The following is a 20,107-nucleotide window of genomic DNA, read 5'->3' on the forward strand; positions in this document are numbered from 1 at the left end:
AAACATCACTAATTAGTATTAGCTTTGATATCGGTGAGAGATTACTAAATGTGCTTGAATATCTTTTTCTAACAAACTGATATATTACTTATTGTGCTTATCATGCTTTGCAAATTATGCTTATTGTATGTCTATCTTCCTCTTTGATATAACAAAATAGGGAAGAGATATTGAGAAAATTTGAATTTTCAACAAGGAATATTTGATCTTTAAAGTTTTGAACCTTGCAACTATTTAGAGGGAGTACTTTACAAGCAAATTTTGCTCAAGGTTTTTGACATACAAAAAAGAGAGAGATTATTTGTTTAAATAGCTTGAAAATGATCAAAATTTCTTATTTAAGTGATTTTTGAATAACTTGAGTGATCCTCGAATGCTTTTGATATGTTTTTATGTTTCGTTGCTTGATGAACATTTGAAGTTCTTTTGTGAAAGGAAACATCAATTCTTGCAAAATGGAATACTTAACAAGTTTCGAGGAGCCCAAGAATTGATTCCAATAGTTGAGAAGTTGATTCTTGCAAGTCTGGGTGCACAAGGAACCAATATCTGGAAAGGAAAAAAATGATTCTCAATCAATAAGAACTTATATCTAAAGAGATAAGAATTAATTCTCAGACGAAAAAAAATTGACTTCTCAGACAAAAAGAGTTGACTTCTTAATAATGAAAAATCAATTCTTTGAAAGCATAAAGCTCTAGACCAAAGAAGAATTGATATCTGAACAGTGAAGAATCAATTCTCAAACTCCAAATCATCCCCAACGACCATAAACTTTTTCAAGTATAAGAGGGACTTCTCCAACACTTTTTGGGAGAGAGAAAAGTAGAGAAAAAGATCATTAGATCAAGAATCAAATGAGATAAAGAATAAGAGGAAAAAGAGAAAAAAATCAAGTTAGAACCAACCATTCGTATTCTTCTAAAGAGCTTGTGAGCTACCTTGGAGCTTCAAATTCCTTATGCTTTCGATCATATCATTTACAATCATTTTTAGCTCTTTCAAACTCTTCCTCCATTGTACTTACTAAGCAAAACCCACCTTATATAGGTATCATTGCTTTGATTTTTACAGCGAGAAAGGTTATGCCTAAGCTTTCAAAAGGCAATGTTATAAAAAGGTTACACTTGATCCTTGAAAAGACAAGAGGTAATGCCTGATCCTTACAAAGGCAAGGGGTTATGCTTGCTCATGTGAAAAGGCATTGTGTGGATTATGCTTGCTCCCATGAAAAGGCATTGCGAGGGTTGTACTTCAGCCCGTGGAAAGGCACTGTTGTAAAGGTTATACTTGAGCCTTAAAAAGTATTTTTCATAATAGATTAAAAATTCCTTAGTGAGCCAAGGAAGAGGATGCAGGGGCTAGTGTTGAACCTCTGTAATGATTTGTGTCCTTACTCTAAAACTTCTACATTTTCTCTTTACTCTTAACTACTTCTTACTTGTCCATTTTACCTGACTGTGAAAAGATTTGAACATTTATTTTTGAACTTGCTTTTTCTTCAACTCAATCTTCAAATCACTTTTGACTCACTTTGAGATACTTACACTTTTTACTTTGGTTTGAAGAGTTCTAAAAATCTGCACTTACCATTGTTTTATTCTTTGATTTACTCCTTAGATTACTTTACACTTTTGACTTAGATTACTTTACACTTTTGACTTATGCATTTCACTTTGAAGAGTTTTGAGAATCTGTTTTCAAGTTACTTGCTCATTTGGTTTCCAAATTTTTTGACATGTTTTAAAATTAGAGCAAAATTTGGGAATTCTCCTTCTTCTTAAGCTTGTGCTTTTATCATGAAAATGTTTTAGAAATTTGATTACAGCCCACTTACTCTTCAACTTTATACTTGAGCATTCTTACTTCCCCTTAAAGACTATTGAAAATTTGGTTTTAGCTTGTTTGTTCATTTTTTTTTTTCTTGGTTTGTAAGAGAAAACAAATTTAAAAAACTTGTCATCAAGCTTCAAAGTTCGATTTGTTAGAAAGAAATTTTGGAAATCCAATTCACCCCCTCCCTCTTGGATATTGTCCTTATTATTATTAAACTAACACATTCGTAACATTTTCAAAACTTATGATTTGGTTTAATATAGTTGAGTCTTTTTATTTATTTATTTATTTAGTAAAAATCAAACAGTTTTTTGCTTCCTATAACACTTATGCATTAAGTTTTTCAAATTCTATTTTATTTTCTTTACAATACTTTTAGAATAACTCCTATTCGAATTGCACTTCTTACCAAAACTCTAATCATTAGTACTATTATCATTTTGTTTTAAGCACTTACTCTAGGAAAAAATTTAGAAAAAATTTTTTAAATCAAGGTTCATATGATCTTTTTTAAAAATGATTATATGAAAAATAATTTTAAAAATTAAAACCAATAAACTGATAGAATTCAATGAAAAGATCAGTAATATATAAAAAGGTTAATTAAAAATATTATCTATATAAAAAATTTGATAATTACTTATTGAAAAGTGGAAACTTTGTCCTAATTTTTAATAAAAATATCTATTTAAATAAAGTACCAAATTTATTTAAATTTTTTCAAAACTTGTACACTTGATTTAACAAAAAATTTTAATTTGAATGTAATCATTTTTAAAGGAAAACCTCACTAAACTTTATGTGAGGAACTTTACCTACTTCTTGCCTCTGACTTTGGTCCTATGATGTAAACCCTCTTTACACATATATGTTACCTCATATATTCTTTAAAGGCTTTGTATTGCATATTATGTATATTTGCGATTGGAAATTTTTACTAATTACGCCCTTATATTTATAATTTGTACGGTATATATTTTGAGTTTGCTATAGACTTTTTTAAAAAAGACAAAGAAAGAAAAGGTAAGCTTTTATTATTAACAAAAAGTAATAAGCTGGAAGAAAACTTATTCGCTTATTAAAAACATAAAAAATAAAAAATAAAAAGAAAAAGAAAGAAACCCCATAGCATTTAATGACAACTAGATTTGAGGATGTCCAGCTCTCTTGCACTGGAGCATTTCATCTCTATGCACCCTATCGGTTGGAGGAGTTTGACTTCCGCTACGACACGTCTCCTCCCACGTTCCAATTCCTTATTCTACTCTTCAAACTATCCATGTGCAATGGCCATGACATTGCATTATTCTCAAGTTGTCTGTCCAAGACATTGCATTTTCCGAGTCACTCTTGATCCACAAATTAAACAATTGACACTTCAAAAGCTTACAAAACTAATAAAGGCTTCTCCGATAATTAAAATTAAAGTCGTCAATACCAATCGACTTTGAGAACATCACCTTAATCAAACCTTTACCATCACGCAAATTTCCTCCACCCGAGCTTCCAGAGGCTGCGCTGTCAACATTAAACTTGAGCAATCCCATTGGTGGACCTGCCGATATTAATTCTAGTCTTGCCTTCTTACGTACCTGTGGAATCTGGACGCTCGTCATGCTTTGAATTATATCTCCAGTCGAATCGGGGCCATTTTGCTTTCATCCAAAATGCAATTCTCAATTTAATAAGATCATATAATTTATGCATATCCCAATCAACGTAATTAAAATTAATTTATATCCCTTGAAATTTTCAAATTTGTTTTAAATATTCTTATATAAAAAATTAAAAATGCTAACGTTAAATCAAAAATATATTTTTCTGACTTTTAATGTAAATGTACGAGAATAAGAATAAAATACATAAAATTGATATTAGTATTCTTAAAATATTGTACAACAGTTATAGTAACAAGTCATATTAGATAAATTACGAATATTACAAATGTTGACATAAATGTATAATAATAAAGATAAAAATATTTATAGTTGAAATTAACTTTTTTAAAATCTTGAGTAAATTTATATGAACAAAAGTAAAAACTCATATCACACACACTGAAACAATCAATATTTAACCTTTTAAATAAACGTAACTAAAATTAATTTCTATTCTCTCCAATTCACTTCAAATGTTCTCACAAAAAATTTGAAAGTGTTAATTTTAAGATGAGATTTTTTTTTATTTTAACGTAAATATATGAAAATATAAAAAGATATAATATTGAAATAAACATCATTAAAATATAAATGAGAATGTATATGAATAAAAGTAAAACATTAAAATTCTAAAAAACTTATGTCTAGCTTTTAATATTTTAAAATAATATTTAATTTAAATAAGTTTGCTTAAAATCTTGACGTTCATTTATAATAATAATAATAACTATTCTTTTACTTGTGGAAATATAACATTTACGAATGAATTAACATTTTCAATTAAAATTCTGAATCATAACATCTAACGTCATGTCATATAATATTAATGTTAATGTAATGAATTTAACTTAAGATTTTAATATCATATAATATTATATTTAAATGCTAATGTTAATGTTAATGTAAAAAATTATTTTTATATTTTAACATCAAAAGAATGAAATTAAAGATAAAAATTACTTAACATTTAACATAAAACAAATAAAATTATACATTACACACATAGGTAATGTTTACCTGTTTAACAAGGTTTTTATTATTTTTTTATTCTATTATTTGACCTTACAGGTAATGTTTAACAAGTATTTATTATTATTAGTCCATCATTTGACCTTACAGTAAGATCAGCCTTACTGTAGCCATTGCCTATCATGCACCAATGATGATCAAGCTCTATAAAATACAGACACAACATCAGACAGGGTCTATAATGATGATCAAGCTATATAAAATATAGCCAACAACTTGAGCACTGTTTTGTTATTTTGAGTTTAGTCTTCTTTGCCACTTTTCTTCTCACCACCTTTCAAGAAGCGTGAGAACCAATAGGCAGAAGATTTCGGATGTCGAGTGAGACCATTCTTATAATCCACATAAACCAAACCAAAGCGCTTGGTGTAGCCTTGAGCCCACTCAAAGTTGTCCAATAGTGACCATGCAAAGTATCCCCTCACATCTGCTCCATCCCTGTACATGCAAATATAATGAACTTAATTGTGTTTTCTTCCATTCAGCATAACCCACCCACAAGTAATATATATTCAACACTGAATGCACTTCACTGGGGTAAGCAGCACTGGACTTTGAAAAAATTGTTAAATTTATATGCTATGATGAATATATTATGTTTATTTACATCGACCCCATTAAAATAGAATAAAATTCTAAAAGAAGATGGTCCATTAGAAAATTCCATCTATCTTTACCTACAACAATCATCCAAACATGAGAACTCAATCCCAGCACTTGTATAGAAATCTTGAACACTAGGAATTTGTAATGTTGGTGGCTTTCCATTAGTTTCTGCATTACCCTTTTATTTAATGTTTCAAAAAGATTTGGGGTTGAAAAAGCATTTCTTTCTAGGGTGGTATGTATTCTGTTTTGGTACATAAGTAGACCCATTAGCTCTTGAGGTACATAATGGGAAGCACTGAGGTAGCCCTATCCTGCCCCATATAAATCCCAATCCACCCATCTCTATATTTGAATTAAACACGTTCAAGATGAAATCTATAAATTCCAATCCCCTTGCGGACTTCTAGGGTATTAGTTTATGCAACTTTAAAATGTTTACACATTTGCATATGATATAAGAATTAAAAGTGGACTAACTCACTTGATTGCCTGAGCAACCGCTGCAAGGTATCCCTTAAAATAACGAACTCTTAATTTGTCATCAAGAATCTCATGGAGAGGCAAACTCTTGTTCTCTTCATCATCCATCCCTGTCAAATTTGAGACAGCAAAAGATTCAGGTTAAATGAAGTAACCCAATATTGTTTAATCACAAGGATAGCCCAAGATTGTAATTTTATACGCTGAAGAACTGGCTACAGAAGGTTCTCCACTGGCCTGTCAACTGACTGAACTAGAAATATACCCTAATCTATGAGGTAGCCAGAACATCTCATAAGGAATCTCCCTTGTTAAAATTAGAATGGCTTCCAGAAGTATAAAAGTGATTTTAATATGGGGTGTCACCAAATAAAATATCATGGCAAGTACACCTGCATGTGTGAAAACGAGACGCAAAAACAAAATAGAAACAATATATTGATTATCAACTCAATTCTTAAAGTCTTGCTTACATACCATTCTCTGTGACATATATTGGGAGATTACTATACGTTTGTGCTATGTAATTGAGAACCTTCCGGATGCCCCAAGGGACAACGTAAAGCCATTCTGATGCTGCCTGCCATGCTTAAAAACTTTTAGCATATAAAAAATGAGCCTAAAGAGAGAAAAGTTTGAGTTTTTTCATAAAATATACATGCACAACAAAGAGACAGAAAAGTTCGCACCTTTTCACCAATCTTCTCGCCCCCTTCCCATTCAACTAACAATTAGTAAGAACATTATTATACAAGCACACGCAGATACAAACAAACACGCACACACAGAGAGATTATTACCAGTTCTCTCCATCTCTTGTGCTCGATAGAAAAAACTTTCTTCAGAACCATTGTTTACATGAGCAATAAACCTTGATGTATAATGATTAAGGCCAATAAAGTCCAATGAGTTTCCAAGCAATTCTTTTTCTTCCTGAGAGAACTTGGGAAGTCGATCTCCTATTCTTTCACGCATAACTGCAGGATAGTCACCATAATATAACGGGCACATGTACCTGTAGCAGAATTAGTAATGTAAATTAGGTCAAAAGATTCTCTAGAAGGAAAGAGAGAGAGAGAGAGTATATTGTAGTTAGGATGTATTTAGATCAATGGGTTAGCTTGGACTTAATGTACATAGAATGTTTATAATATTTGAGTTGTAAAAGACAAACAAATCTTTTCTGAACACTGCCTGCATTTATAATTGCTCAGTGACCTTCTTACCATTAACAACATCTATCTAAGTATCCTCAACTACCCCACACACAAGAGATTCATTTCTCAAAACATTATATATTTTACATAAAAATTTCTCCCATACAAGAACAAAAAAAGGAGGGAAGATTTTCCATTTACATTAGTGAGTAACAGTTGCATCAGTCATGAAATGATTTTTCTAGAGCTAATAACTTAGAAAGTAGATGAGAGCTTCACAAAATGATCATGTAGCACCCTATCTTTTTATGGGTTGAACACTTACACTTGAGGGGCACATGAGAAAGTTCAGTGAAGAAAAGTTAAAGGCAATTGACTTACACAAGAGGACATCCTGTGCTGGTCAGATAGTGGTTTTAATAATAGTATAGATGATGGAAATAATTAAAAAGATTAATTACATATTTCGTACTTGAACTATAGCAAAATTGTCGATTTGATATCTTAAGAAAAATATTTGCAATTAAATACTCACACTATGCTTCCGTTCATCAATTTGCACCTTTGACTAACTCTGTTAGTTAAATATGTGACTTGTCCAAATAGAAGCGACAATAATGTGCCACATCATTTTCTTTTTTTAAAAAATTTTTCTAAAGTTTTTTAATATTTGGATTTAAATAATAAAAATTCAAAAAAATAAGAAAAATAAAAAATCTAGAAAAAAATAAAAAAACCAAAAAAAAATCTGGAAGAGAGAAAAAATGGGGGAGAGAAAGGAAAGAGATGCAAAGTGGGGAAAGGAAGAGGCAAAGAGAGAAGGTAGAGGGGAAGGCCGGGCTGGGGTGATCTGGCTATTTCGGGCCAGCCCAACCACCACCAACCAGCCCCCCTTGCCCTCACCTGTCTCCTACCTTCTCTCTATCTCTTCCCTCTCTTTCCCTCTCCCCAATTTACCTCTCATCTCTTTTTTATGAAATTTTTAGTATTTTTTTAGGTTTTTATGGAATTTACCTTTTCTATAACTTTTTGTTATGTTGGATGTTTTAATTCAAAAGTAAAGAAAATTTAGAAAACAATAAAAAATGAAAAGAAAAAAAATGGCATGACATTTTTCAGACACATGGCACACTCTGTTTAGGTTTTTTGGACATGTCATCCATTTGACTTATTGGAATGAAAGTTGGGGTATTTAATTGTGAATTTTTTTTTTCTTCAAGTGCGAAATTGACAATTGACAATTTCACTATAGTTTGGGTGCCAAATATGTAAATAACCCTAAATAAAAAATAGAGTTACTAGTTTAACAGGTTAAGTTATTATCTTAAGATTTCATGCATATCTATGTCTGAGCAAGATAGAGAGAATATATAGTCAAAAAGCGAAATATGCAACTTTCATAGATCCAATTTGAGATTTCATCAAGTGAATTTAAGCAAAACCAAAAAATTCCAATGAAAGCGATTTCATTTGACTTATCGAAATGAAAGTTGGGGTATTTAATTGTGAATTTTTTTTTTCTTCAAGTGCGAAATTGACAATTGACAATTTCACTATAGTTTGGGTGCCAAATATGTAAATAACCCTAAATAAAAAATAGAGTTACTAGTTTAACAGGTTAAGTTATTATCTTAAGATTTCATGCATATCTATGTCTGAGCAAGATAGAGAGAATATATAGTCAAAAAGCGAAATACACAACTTTCATAGATCAAATTTGAGATTTCATCAAGTGAATTTAAGCAAAACCAAAAAATTCCAATGAAAGAGATTTCATTTCACCAACTATAAGCTCTCCCCCTTATATATATGGTTGCGTGCATTAAATATGATCAACTTGTCATCTGAAGAGAAAAAACATTAAACATAAGAAGTAATACCATCCAAGCTGAAAATCAAGGCGCCTTGCTGCAGCAGATTTATCTTCAATTTTATCTGAATTAGCCTCTGCCCATTCACAATCTAGCACCAACCCAATTTGTCCCCCTTGCTTATCCTGATAGCACAGCAGTAGCAAAAAGAATGTTATTCTTGTCGTTATACAGATAAGAGTTTTATTTCACAGAAAAATACAAATGACAATCTTACTGATGATCAAAACAAGAAAATAAAAATATAAGGCTCGAAAAATAATTTTTAATATGCCCCGATTATAAATATTTCCCTTCATTTGGAGACCCTTAGAGAAAGGACAAGATGACCAAATGAGATGGCTGTAATTACGAAGATAGTTTCGGCAAGCCTTACACCACACTTAGAATTTAAATACATAACTTTGGTTGAGCTCAGTAAAAAAATTAAAATTGAGAGTTTGAAGCTATTGTATTTACAAATTACAACAGGTTGTATTTCATGTGGAATAGTAATCAGTATGAAAATTATGTTTAACTGCTTAGCTGATGTCACCACTATCAAGATGTATATGCCTTTCGAACCTATATAAGTAGGAATAAGGATAAATCCATAACTTACTGTTGGCACTCAAACATCTAATACCTTTGGAAATTAAAAAGAAAAAACAATGGTCAACAACACTAACTCAAAAGTTTGCTACATTAGATACCAAGCTAACCTATTCTCTTTCAATGGCAAAAGGTTGGTTTTTCCAGCAAAAGAGAATGAAGAAAGGAAATCAAGAAGAATAAAGATTTGTCCAATGAATTCCTTTGTAGGTCAAGCAACTCTTCTGTTTTAGTAGTTTTTTTGAAGATAGAAGAGTTCAAGATGAACTGCAACACATGACCAATTATGTCTATTCAGGATGATGGATGTTTATGGGCTCCCTAGATCTTTTCTAGATCTGTTCACTATACAGTACCTTGTACTTGCTTCTGTATATAGAAACAGCCGTTGCATGGGCCAAGATCTGATGGTGTGCAGCCAAGTATGGTTCTGCTGATGAACCTTCACATCTTCCAGGAGCAAATATCCCAGTATCATACCCATTCACTGCAGTTTGGAGAGGTTCATTTATAGTGATCCAATTCTTTACTCTATCACCAAAGTGTGCAAAGCAAGTATCTGCATAGATGGCGAAGTATTTTCTGGACAAAGGCCAAGCAGAAGCCATATCAAAGTTAGTAATACAACATGTTATTAGCTTCATAAGTCTTATAGGGTGACACTTAAATGGAGTTAGCAACAGATTTTTACCGATGTAAAGAGAGAAATTAGAAGCAGATGATACAAATGATTTATAATTACTATGTTCTAACCCTGGAAGGCCTAAGCAACATCTGTGATTTTTATGCACCTTTCTCTATGTTATGCTACAATAAAGTAAAAGAAAAAAAGATCTATAAATTAAAAAAAAATAAGAATAAGAAGAATACGCCCTCAATGGCCCCCATGCCCCCCAATCCCCCCTGCAAATAAAAAAGGATCAGGGTGGGATAACAGCATAATATGAATATGGACCTGATCTCCAACCTGAGAAGAATATTTCCAGTGATATCACTGGGACTTTGTGTTAGGATTACCCATGAAGCTTTATTAGTATCTTCTACATTTGACATGGACAATACAGGAAAGTTGTTCCTAAGCACGCTATAAATTACAGCTCCAAAGGCAGGAGCTAAACTGGGAGATCTATAATTGAATAACAGAGTTAATAGTAAAACCTGCACTAGACTGGCAAAGAAGGATGAAAGCAAAAAATTAGGGTATCATTTATTTTAAGAATTTTACTAGATTATTACAAGAAACTTTAACAGGATTATCTTATCACTTGCAGTAAGCTAGAAGCTTTTTTATGGTTCCAAAGATGGATTAACGTAAAGAACAACTTAAGACAGAGAAATTAATCCAACTGTCTTCAACTTGAGACAGGTGGATTGGAATGTTTACTACAGAAAATCTTTACATCAGAACTCCATTTGGATTTCATTTTTTTTTTTTTTTGAACAATAAAGGAGAAAGGTTGATGCTGCAGACTGGAAAACGTGAAATATGGCAAAAAGCAATTTTTGCAAGGATTATTAAGGGGACAAATAAAGTAGTATAACAGTATTAAAAGGTATTGTTGGTTTAGTCTTGCTAGAAACATAGTGGCATCTAAATGGAAGAGCAGGGTAGGCTTAAATTTTTCAACATCAATAGAATTATTTCTACAACAAATCTTGCTAGAAACATAGTGGCATCTAAATTGAAGAGCAGAGTAGGCTTAAATTTTTCAACATCAATAGAATTATTTCTACAACAAATCTTCCCTGAAAATCAAATGAAACAGTTCCTATTTTTTTCAATGTCTCATAGAATTGTGTTGTATTGGTGTTAGTGACAAAAAGGTTGCTTATAGAATGTAAGTATCTTCTTGAATTCCATTCTTACTATTTTCTTGGTACATCAGCTTTTACTGGTATCACCATTTAGCTGCAAACAAACAAACATGCATTGATATGTATTAAAGGATATTCATGCAATTGGAACAATTTACAGCTTCATACCACTTTATTGTAGGAAGCAATATATCCTAGGTTCAGTATGTTTCCCATGATCATTAGATGCCAAACCACAAAATTCTGCAGCTTCTATGGGCTGAGAATGCTCAAAGGAAGGTAGAAGTGGGTCAAATGCAAGAAACATTAGGCAATCAAAGAATTGTATCATGATGAAAGCTTGTATGTACTACTGAGTAGACAAACATACAGCTTAGTACGCTGGTGTTGTCAACAAACTATAAGTAGGCAAGATACATATAATTTGGCACTCAACTTCCCACAAACAATCAAATAATTCACTAAAGACATAATACTTACACAATTTGCTTATTTAACCACCCTCCAATTGATTCATGAAGATGCAGAGGGAGATCCCAATGGTACAAAGTTACATAAGGCTGAATACCTGCACCAATGAAGTTCTTTAATATATGTTATGATCAAATATAGAAGGGATCAAGTAGAAATAGTTCCATACCTTTTTCAAGAAGAGCATCAATGAGATTGTTATAGAAGGTAATTCCTTCATCATTGACTCTGGTTCCCAAACCATCTACAAAAACAACGTAAACCGGAATAATGATTTCATTTGTCACCAAAATCAAGCTAGGCAGCTCTATAAATTAAAAGCAAAAAAAGGGCATTGACAACTTTTCTACTGCTCTTCAATGCAAATGAAGTGGCCCAGGGGACATGATTTGGTCTTACATGCACATGGCAGGTGAAAATAAGAAGCTACATCCTAGATCATCTAAAATTATATTATTAAAAGAAGTAATATTGACGATGTTACACTCGCTTATTCATAAAGGAACAGAAATTAGGGGACAAAGGGAGTTGGAGAAACGTTAAATAAGGAAAACAGCCAAGCAACAAACAAAGAAAGAATCAAAAAGGATAAAGCTACATAATAAGTCAGTGAACCTAAGCATTTTTAGGAAAAGGATAAATCATCTGGCCATTTAATTTCTTCACTTCGAAGGAATGGAAAACATCATTACTACACTGCATTCATTGTGCACTCTTTCATCGTCATAATTGAGAACATAGTCTCGCTAATTAAAGGGCATAAAGAATATAACAAGTTTCCTTTCTAGACAAATTACTGGTTTCTCTTGATTCTCATATATGCTTACATGACTGCTGAAGACATGAACAATTAGCACACAAACTAAGGAACATACACGTCGTCTGATAAGAAAGTAGATGAAACATCACGTCGTCTGATAAGAAAGTAGATGAAACAAAAAAGAAAACGAGTAAGACAGAGACAGAATAATTCCTCGGCATATCCTTCAATTACTCATTTCTTTGTTGCACGACAACACTAGTTTTATCATCTAGTCACCAAGAAACTAATGATTACTTGGAATGTGCCAACGCTGCCTGTATCATATAAATATTTAAATATTTAGGCAATCCTTTTCCATTGAATCTACATTATACACACACCTAATGCTGAGCCCAAAAATAGCTGACTTCTTTTAGGTGGCATTTTGATATTGGTGGTTGAGCCACATTACCAGGATTTTAATAAATGGGAATGGCATTCCCGTGTTTGGTAAGGAACATCACTCGGAATATTACCTTACTATAAGAATGTCCTCCCCAGGATCAATGGGAATGTGATTCCCATTGAAAATGGATGGAATGTAACTTTCCCATTGCTTGGTAAAGTTACAATTTTTTGGGTCCTTGCTGCAGCTTGTTGCTGCCTTTTTTTCTCAATCATATCTCACTGGGTTCTCGCCTGTTCTTCTTCTACTTAAGTATTACATAGTTCTCGTACTAATTTTTATTCAATAAATCTTTATTTCTTGTTTTTAAATTTAAATCAAATTCTAATTAGATTGGAATTGGGTTTAGGGTTTAAAATCAATTTATAATCTTGATTTTACATACAAATCAATTACTGATTAAATTGGAATTGGTTTAGGGTTTCAAGTCAGTTCTTGTACACTTTTTTTCTTTTTTTTCTTCTTCTTTTCTGTTGATATTTAAATTTGAGAGGTCGAGAATGATGAAAATTCATTGATGTCAGGGTTTTCTATAAATTGATTGATTAATTAATTATATCTTTTCTATGGGTTTTCTTTGAATTGGTGTCTGGTGTATCTGCTTTTAATTTGGCAATGCAACGTTTCTCTTAGGATGAATCCTTCATTAGCTGTTGGCATTGCATAGCACTCTTATCAAATTCTTGTAAAGTTCAGGGTCTTGCCCCGAGACTTCTAGTACCTCAAATGTTGTGACTGAAACAAAGTTAGATAATTATGATCGAAAACCTATTAGCTACATGTATTTAAACAAATTCATCAATTAATTTGAATAAAAGATTATCCAGGTTTAAGTAAAAGGTTTAGCACCTACAACATTGACAGATCACTGTTAGTTCAGAGATAGTTATGCTACTTGGATTAACATATTCTGTTTTTGTCATCCAGTAGTTCCATCTACTGTTTTCATTTCATAATTTATATTCATATGGCTTCTTTTTGTTATATTAAAACTTTTATGAAAATTGGGCAAGAACGTTTGTTAAAATGTATATTATGGTTTTTGCAATTAAGTTATATATTGGATAAGTGTTAGGCTAAGAGGAAATATCTAGATTTTTTGGCAGATTATGAATAAGGATAAGTCAGCTATAGTTCCATTTCCATAGTCAAACTTTTTTACTACTTGGTTTTATTTTATATGATCTCATAAAATCCCTTAAGAAATGAAGTACTATACTACACTCATATCCCTTTTTGATGTTTCTTAATATAATAAAGTGAATTCAGAAAAATTATACTTCCAAAGTTAAACTATTGTAATAAAAACTTCAAATACTGCTAAAGGTCACTTGAGTATCTAGAGTGATAAATTACAAGGTTTGAGGTCTTAGATATATGCACTTGCCACTCCATAAGATCTGGTGCTACTGACATGGATGGGGTAGTGCTGAATTCAAGTCTGAAAGTAATTCCTTCCTACAGTGGACCTGCTAGATGAAGATTGTTAATTTTGACTCAAATCAAAATTTAATTCCTTTATGCAGGTTGGCATACGTAATTTTGGATAGCACTCATTCCCTTCATTGTAAGTGATCCAAATAAACACCATATTTATAGTGTCTTATACATTTTTAAGTAATTTTGTTCTCCCTTCTTTTCCCTCTTTGCATATATGTTTAAGCAATTAAACTACCTACATGCTCAAATCAGGTAGGTGGCCTACAGAAAACCTTGTAGGTTAGAGAAGATATTTAGCATTTGACAATTGTTTTCCTTTGGGCAACTTTTACTTGCTATTGGCACCAAATTGGAGCATATATTCACACAATTAATTGGCCCAAGAGGTAGCTGAGAGACATATAGTGGTCAAAGTGGAATTGATAGTTAGTCCCAGTGACACGTCGAAGATTAATTTCTTCTGCATAATGTCAGATGAATTCAATAAACTTTATCTGAAGGTTGTGCTTAGTGGCTAAGAATAAAGCAATTACAATGGACAAGTGGTTATTAGTTATTAGCACCATTGTGACTATTTTGGATCATTATTATCTACAAACTTTATATTTAATGTTGGTGTTTGAAGATTATTTGGTGTTGGAAGTAAGTTTGGTGTTATTTTAATTTTAACTTTAGAGCAATTACAATGGCCATTTTTCTTTGTAACGTTCATGCATACGAATCAGCAAACAATTCATGTTCTTGTTCATTTTTGAAAGCTCTTTCAAGTGCAATATTTCTTTCCTAGTAATCTCCTGTCTTAGGTTCTGAACAAGTAACAAGCTAAGTCTTTAGCTGGCTTAGGTCTCAATTGCTGGTTGCATGTTAATGTGACAAGATATAGCTGGTTGCATGTCAGTATCAAAGACTCAATGTAAATGTTGTATCATTTTCATATGTTGTGTACATTGAAATATTCACATTGTTATTATAACCATTTGACAGTTGGAAGGTATCCTTAAAATATTAAGTCAAGTTATGGTTAGATGTCAACTTTAAAGAATTATTTGATTCTTTGGGTTTCTCAATTGCAGTTTCAATAGTTTCCTCTAGTCATTACAAGAAAAACAATAGTAATTAGTATTCACATATTTAGTTATACGCAAGTAATTATTACAAAATAATTAGTTTTAATAGTTCTAGGCATTATTACAAAAACAAAGTTTTAATAGTTCTAAGCATTATTACACAAAAAGAAAAATTTATAATAGTTCTAGGCGTTCTTACAAAAAAATACAAATTTTTAGTAACTTCACATGTTTCAAAATTTAAATCATTATTATTCAAAAATTATTATATTCTTGTCATGAATTTATTACTTTAAGGGATAAACTTTGAAAACATAAAAACTTTCATTAAAAAGCATGCAAGTGTATTACACTTTATATTTTCATACACAAAGTAATTTTGTAAATTAACACCACATTCCCTGTAAAGTGCTTCTAAACAAAATGCTGCAAATCTTTCCTATATATTAATAAGCTCTTTTCCATATATTACCAACATTGTTTGTTTTCTTCCCAACAATCACTTTCCCGACAATTACATTCTATTGGAATGTTGCAATGGTAAAGTACCAATGCAACCTTAGTTAGAAACCTAACTTGGTATTTCCTCTTTGTAACAATGCAGACATCACATCGTTTGCCATGGAAACCCTGATTTTTGCATGTGTCATAATATTATGAAGTATGCATCATGATAACAAAGATCAAATGTGAATTCCAATCAAAGAATAATTCATTATAATGAAGGCTTCAAAACCTAACTGAAATAAACCCTCTCCTAAATTGCCTGTTGTAAATTCTGCCAATCATACTTCCAAGTTCCTACAGATTCTTCCCATCAAAGTGCTTACCAAAACGTTTCTACTGTGTTTCTTGAGGCTAGATCAAATAAAATGAAAATTTTAATATTTAAGAAGGATTTTAGAGCCTAGCAATACTTCTTCAATTTAGTTCAGCAAAGTGACAGGGTTATCTATCATGATGTCTAGAGGAATCAATACTGAAATTGTGTCCAGACATGAGTAAGGAATTACTAATTCTTACATACCCAGGAATTTAGGTAAAAAAGGAAAGAAAAAGAAAACACCCAGGGATTTAGGTTAAAAAAAAAAAAACTTACATACTACGGCAACATATATAAACCTACCCATCAGGTCTTTCTTGTATCCCAGATCCAAAGTAAGGTATTTGCATAAAAATAAACTATGTCAATCCTTCTAATTCAACTACAATTCATATCTAGAGAAGACTTAATGAAATAGGGGAAAGGAATTAACACAAAAGTGCTTTATTCTACTATAGGTATAATGTAATATTATAATAAAACAGAATCAGTCATTAAACATGTACAAGAATAAATAAATTAAAAAAAATTGAAAAAGTAAAATTAAGGCATTCACTTGAAGGCATACCTGGGAAGATACGAGACCATGATATGGAGAACCTATAAGCATCAAATCCAAACTTGGATATAAGGTCAACATCTTCCTGTATAGAATGAATAAAATCTGAAAACTGAAATCTAAAAGATCAAAGTGAACAAACGTCTATTATATTATAATATAGAAAAATCTGATAATTGTTCTAATGAAAATAGTTCAAAAAAACTTTTGAACCCCAAGCCTCCATTACTCTCATATGCATAAACAACTGTCAAGATGATTATAATTTCAAACTAAGTTATAATTTCAACAAAAATGAGCTTGGTTCAAAAGACCATTCCTGATTTTTTTTTTTTTTATCAAAGAACCCGTCCCAAGTACAACAAGGGCATAGAATCTCATGAATTCACTTAATAATCAAATCAAATTTAAAATTACAAAATTTTAACATCTTATAGTGAATAAGTAAAAAATACAGCATAGACATGGCTGATCATAGTATTACCCACCTTGTATCGATGATAATGATCAACTGCCACATCTCCTGTGCTTCCATCAACAATTTTTCCTAGAAAGACAAACAGAGTTTCCCAACAAAGGTCAAAACAAAATTCACCATATCAAGCCAAATAGTGAAGCAAGATTTTGTCAATTTCTTCTTTCCTTTATTATATGTAGTAGTTGTTTTATAAGAGAAAGACGCATACCTTCAGTGCGTGAAAAAGAATCCCATATGCTAGCACCCCTGCTGCCCTCGTTGCAGGCTCCTTCAATCTGAAAACATGCAACAAGAAGCCAAAATCAAAATTGTCAAAGTGTTGCAGTATTTATAACGTGCCCAGCTAATGATAATGCTAACAGTCCTGTAAGATGTTGCTAAAATGAAAATACTATTTTTGTACCATTTCACTGAACTACATTTTAAGTACTTTTGTTTTGAAAAAGAACAAAAACAAAAAATTGATTCCTCCTTGCATCTCTACTTCATATAATGTCCTTAGAAGCACAAATCCTTTTTAACCTCTATTAACATACAACAAAATTTCACCTCCCCCAAAAACAATATAATAGTAATGATAGTAATGAAAGCGTAAAACTCTACAAGTCTTATAACTGCATTTCTCTGACTCTTTATTTCATAAATTTGCCAAAGGGACTAGTCAATATAAATGGACATGCTTATTTCTTTCAGAACCCTCACATTAACTGTGGAGGCAGATTTGATTAATGTCAAGGATCACAGCAGGGTTATGATCTTCTAGCTAATTCTTCAGAAGTTTCAATTTCCTTTTCTCTTCCATTAACGAGAACTAATTTTAAATCAATAATAGTTCACCAACCCAGATATGTGGATTTAACAGATAAATACATACATTTAAAAGAAACAAAAGCTGGAAGCTTAGAAAGTACATTTTAACATACAGGAGTAAGAACTTACCGGAAAAATTGAAAAGCCTAGAGCTTAATTCTCGAATAATAAAAGACAAGAGAATCCAAAAAAGCACATAAAAGGATGCCAAAACAAAAGGAAAAAATGCTGTTTGGGAAACAATTGTAAGCATTGCTTAATAACAAGTCAAAATGCAAGCAAAACGCAGTAAAGGATGTGAATTTGTTACTGACACACTAAGGGAAAAAGTGGGTCATCGCATGAAACGCCAAAGACAGGGATGAAATCAACAAAGGAATAATGGTAGAAAACTACAAAATGATCATCTCAGAGGTAGCCCCATATATTCAAGGTTATTAATTAATAGTTTTAAGCATTAAATTTCATGTAAAACATGATTTTAGAAAAGGAAAATGGAGGAAAAACAAACCAGTCCAAAAAGAGGAGAAGTGATTAAGGAAGCTATTGAAATTCTCAAACAGATAAAACCCAAAGTTGGGAAGCAGCCATATTGCCCAGATCTTATTTGAAGAGATTGCACTGAAACTGAATGCATTCATGCAACAACCATTTTTGTTTTTATACATAAAATAAATAAAGTCAAATACCGATCAAATAAATAAATAACTAAGCAAATCGAAAGAACGGGGAATACAATAATATATATATATATATATACCTGATATGCAGAAGTGGCAACCCCAAACACGAAGCTGGGAGAGAAGTCAGCTCTGCAGACTTCTTCCCCATTTTCCACTAACAGTTCCTTCTTCGCCATTTTCGGTGTTATTTTACCCTCTCAACGGATTTGCTTATTCTACACTAGACATTGGAGGACCTGAGGCTGAGGTGTGGTTATACTGACCTCATAAAGTGGATCGCCCACACTGTGCCTGCTCCATCTCACATCAACTTATTTACTGACTTGTTTTCGACATTTTACATTTAACTTTTTTTTATTTATTTCTATACACGCATGCTGATTCTTTCCTCTCGCATCCTTCTGTTCAACTTTTCTTTGTTTTTTTTCTTTTGAAGTGTTCCAAAATTATTCTTTTTTACGTTTAATACCTTTTTTTCTCTGTCTTACAAAAATAATTCTTTTACTTTTCGGCCCTAAAAACCATAAAATTACTAATTTAATTTAATCAAATATAATTTTAGTTAAAAAGACACCAAAGTTAAATTTTTTTTTTTAAAATTTCGTGAAAGTTAAATAAAAGTAACAGAAGATAAAACAAAGGGAGTAACATAATAATGATATAGTAATAATTCTTTTTTCTTATTTTCTTAAGAAATTTATAAAATAATTAAAATTATTTAGTTGTTATCGCACTATATCAAGGGAATAACTCACTTTGGCATCACAGATGGAGTTGGTAATTGGGTGGATCGGATCGGACTTTGATTTGGGTCAAGTCATTACAAATCCAAATAAATTCATGCCAATTTTGAGTTTGATCATTTTTAATTCAAGTCATTTTATGCTCACATCATTTCAAGTCATTTCGAATTTAAATTATTAATTTTTAAAATCAAAATAAATTAAATTTAAACGTATTATTTATATTCAAATTATTTTAAATTCAAGTCGTTTTAAGTTAAGATTCAAATTATTTTAATTTGACCCATTTTATGTTCAAATCATTTTTGTATTCAATATGTTTCAAATTTGAGTAGTTTTTTAATTCGAGTCCTTTGAATTAGAAATTATAATTTATGGTCTCACCAAGATCTAAATTTTTTGTTTATCAAATTCGTTACTTTGTTTTTCTCTCTATTAGTATGATATCTTTTTGTTGTTTTAAGCTTCATTGCAGTTGCAGAATGAACCCATGTTCAAGACATCCTCCTCAAGCCCAAGTCCTTTAATCCAATGTACCTAACTTGACCAATTTTGTTTTCCTTCTATATTTAATAAGTAAAAAATTTCTGTTTTGAATGCCTAAAATTGATCCATATATATTCATCTTATAAAAATATGCCTAAAATTAAGACATGTATTCATCTTGTTGAAAGGTTATCAGTACAATATAAGTTGGAAAATTGACTTGCTTCCATTGCAAGCTAACTCAAGATATTATGGGGGATTTTTTTTTAACCATTAAAAATAACATGTTTTTG

At 31.4% G+C, this 20,107-nt stretch overlaps 1 protein-coding gene across 2 annotated transcripts; it reads right to left on the reverse strand.

Annotated features, from left to right (window-relative positions):
* Window positions 1-4,437: 4,437 nt before the first annotated feature.
* On the reverse strand, window positions 4,438-18,991 carry LOC18598500 (beta-glucosidase 42-like). 2 transcript variants are annotated; one of them, XM_018121873.2, is made up of 13 exons: window positions 18,663-18,991; window positions 17,301-17,367; window positions 17,103-17,161; window positions 16,624-16,699; window positions 11,687-11,761; window positions 11,527-11,614; window positions 9,588-9,813; window positions 8,650-8,765; window positions 6,413-6,627; window positions 6,302-6,324; window positions 6,090-6,192; window positions 5,614-5,722; window positions 4,438-4,961 (listed from the first exon to the last, which is right to left on the reverse strand). In XM_018121873.2, the coding sequence occupies exons 1-13, from the start codon at window positions 18,759-18,761 to the stop codon at window positions 4,766-4,768; spliced, it is 1,452 nt and encodes a 483-aa protein (XP_017977362.2). In that variant the 5' UTR covers window positions 18,762-18,991; the 3' UTR covers window positions 4,438-4,765. The 2 variants fall into 2 exon arrangements, with proteins under 2 accessions (XP_017977362.2, XP_017977361.2); XM_018121872.2 differs by having other exon boundaries at window positions 6,302-6,336; window positions 18,663-18,987.
* Between the last annotated feature and the right edge of the window lie 1,116 nt (window positions 18,992-20,107).

This window comes from Theobroma cacao, chromosome 5, assembly GCF_053813885.1.
Source record: "Theobroma cacao isolate CCN51 chromosome 5, ASM5381388v1, whole genome shotgun sequence".
Taxonomy (NCBI): domain Eukaryota; kingdom Viridiplantae; phylum Streptophyta; class Magnoliopsida; order Malvales; family Malvaceae; genus Theobroma; species Theobroma cacao.

What these genes read in the sequence shown, in the direction of transcription:
- LOC18598500 (XM_018121872.2), bottom strand. Translation starts at nt 18,761, where the DNA reads ATGGCGAAGAAGGAACTGTTAGTGGAAAATGGGGAAGAAGTCTGCAGA. An exon ending in ATGGTCTCGTATCTTCCCAG is followed by an intron (nt 11,762 to 16,623) that starts GTATGCCTTCAA and finishes TTGTTTTTGTAG; the next exon opens with ATGGTTTGGGAACCAGAGTC. An exon ending in CTTGATTTTCAGCTTGGATG is followed by an intron (nt 6,628 to 8,649) that starts GTATTACTTCTT and finishes ATTCTGCTACAG; the next exon opens with GTACATGTGCCCGTTATATT.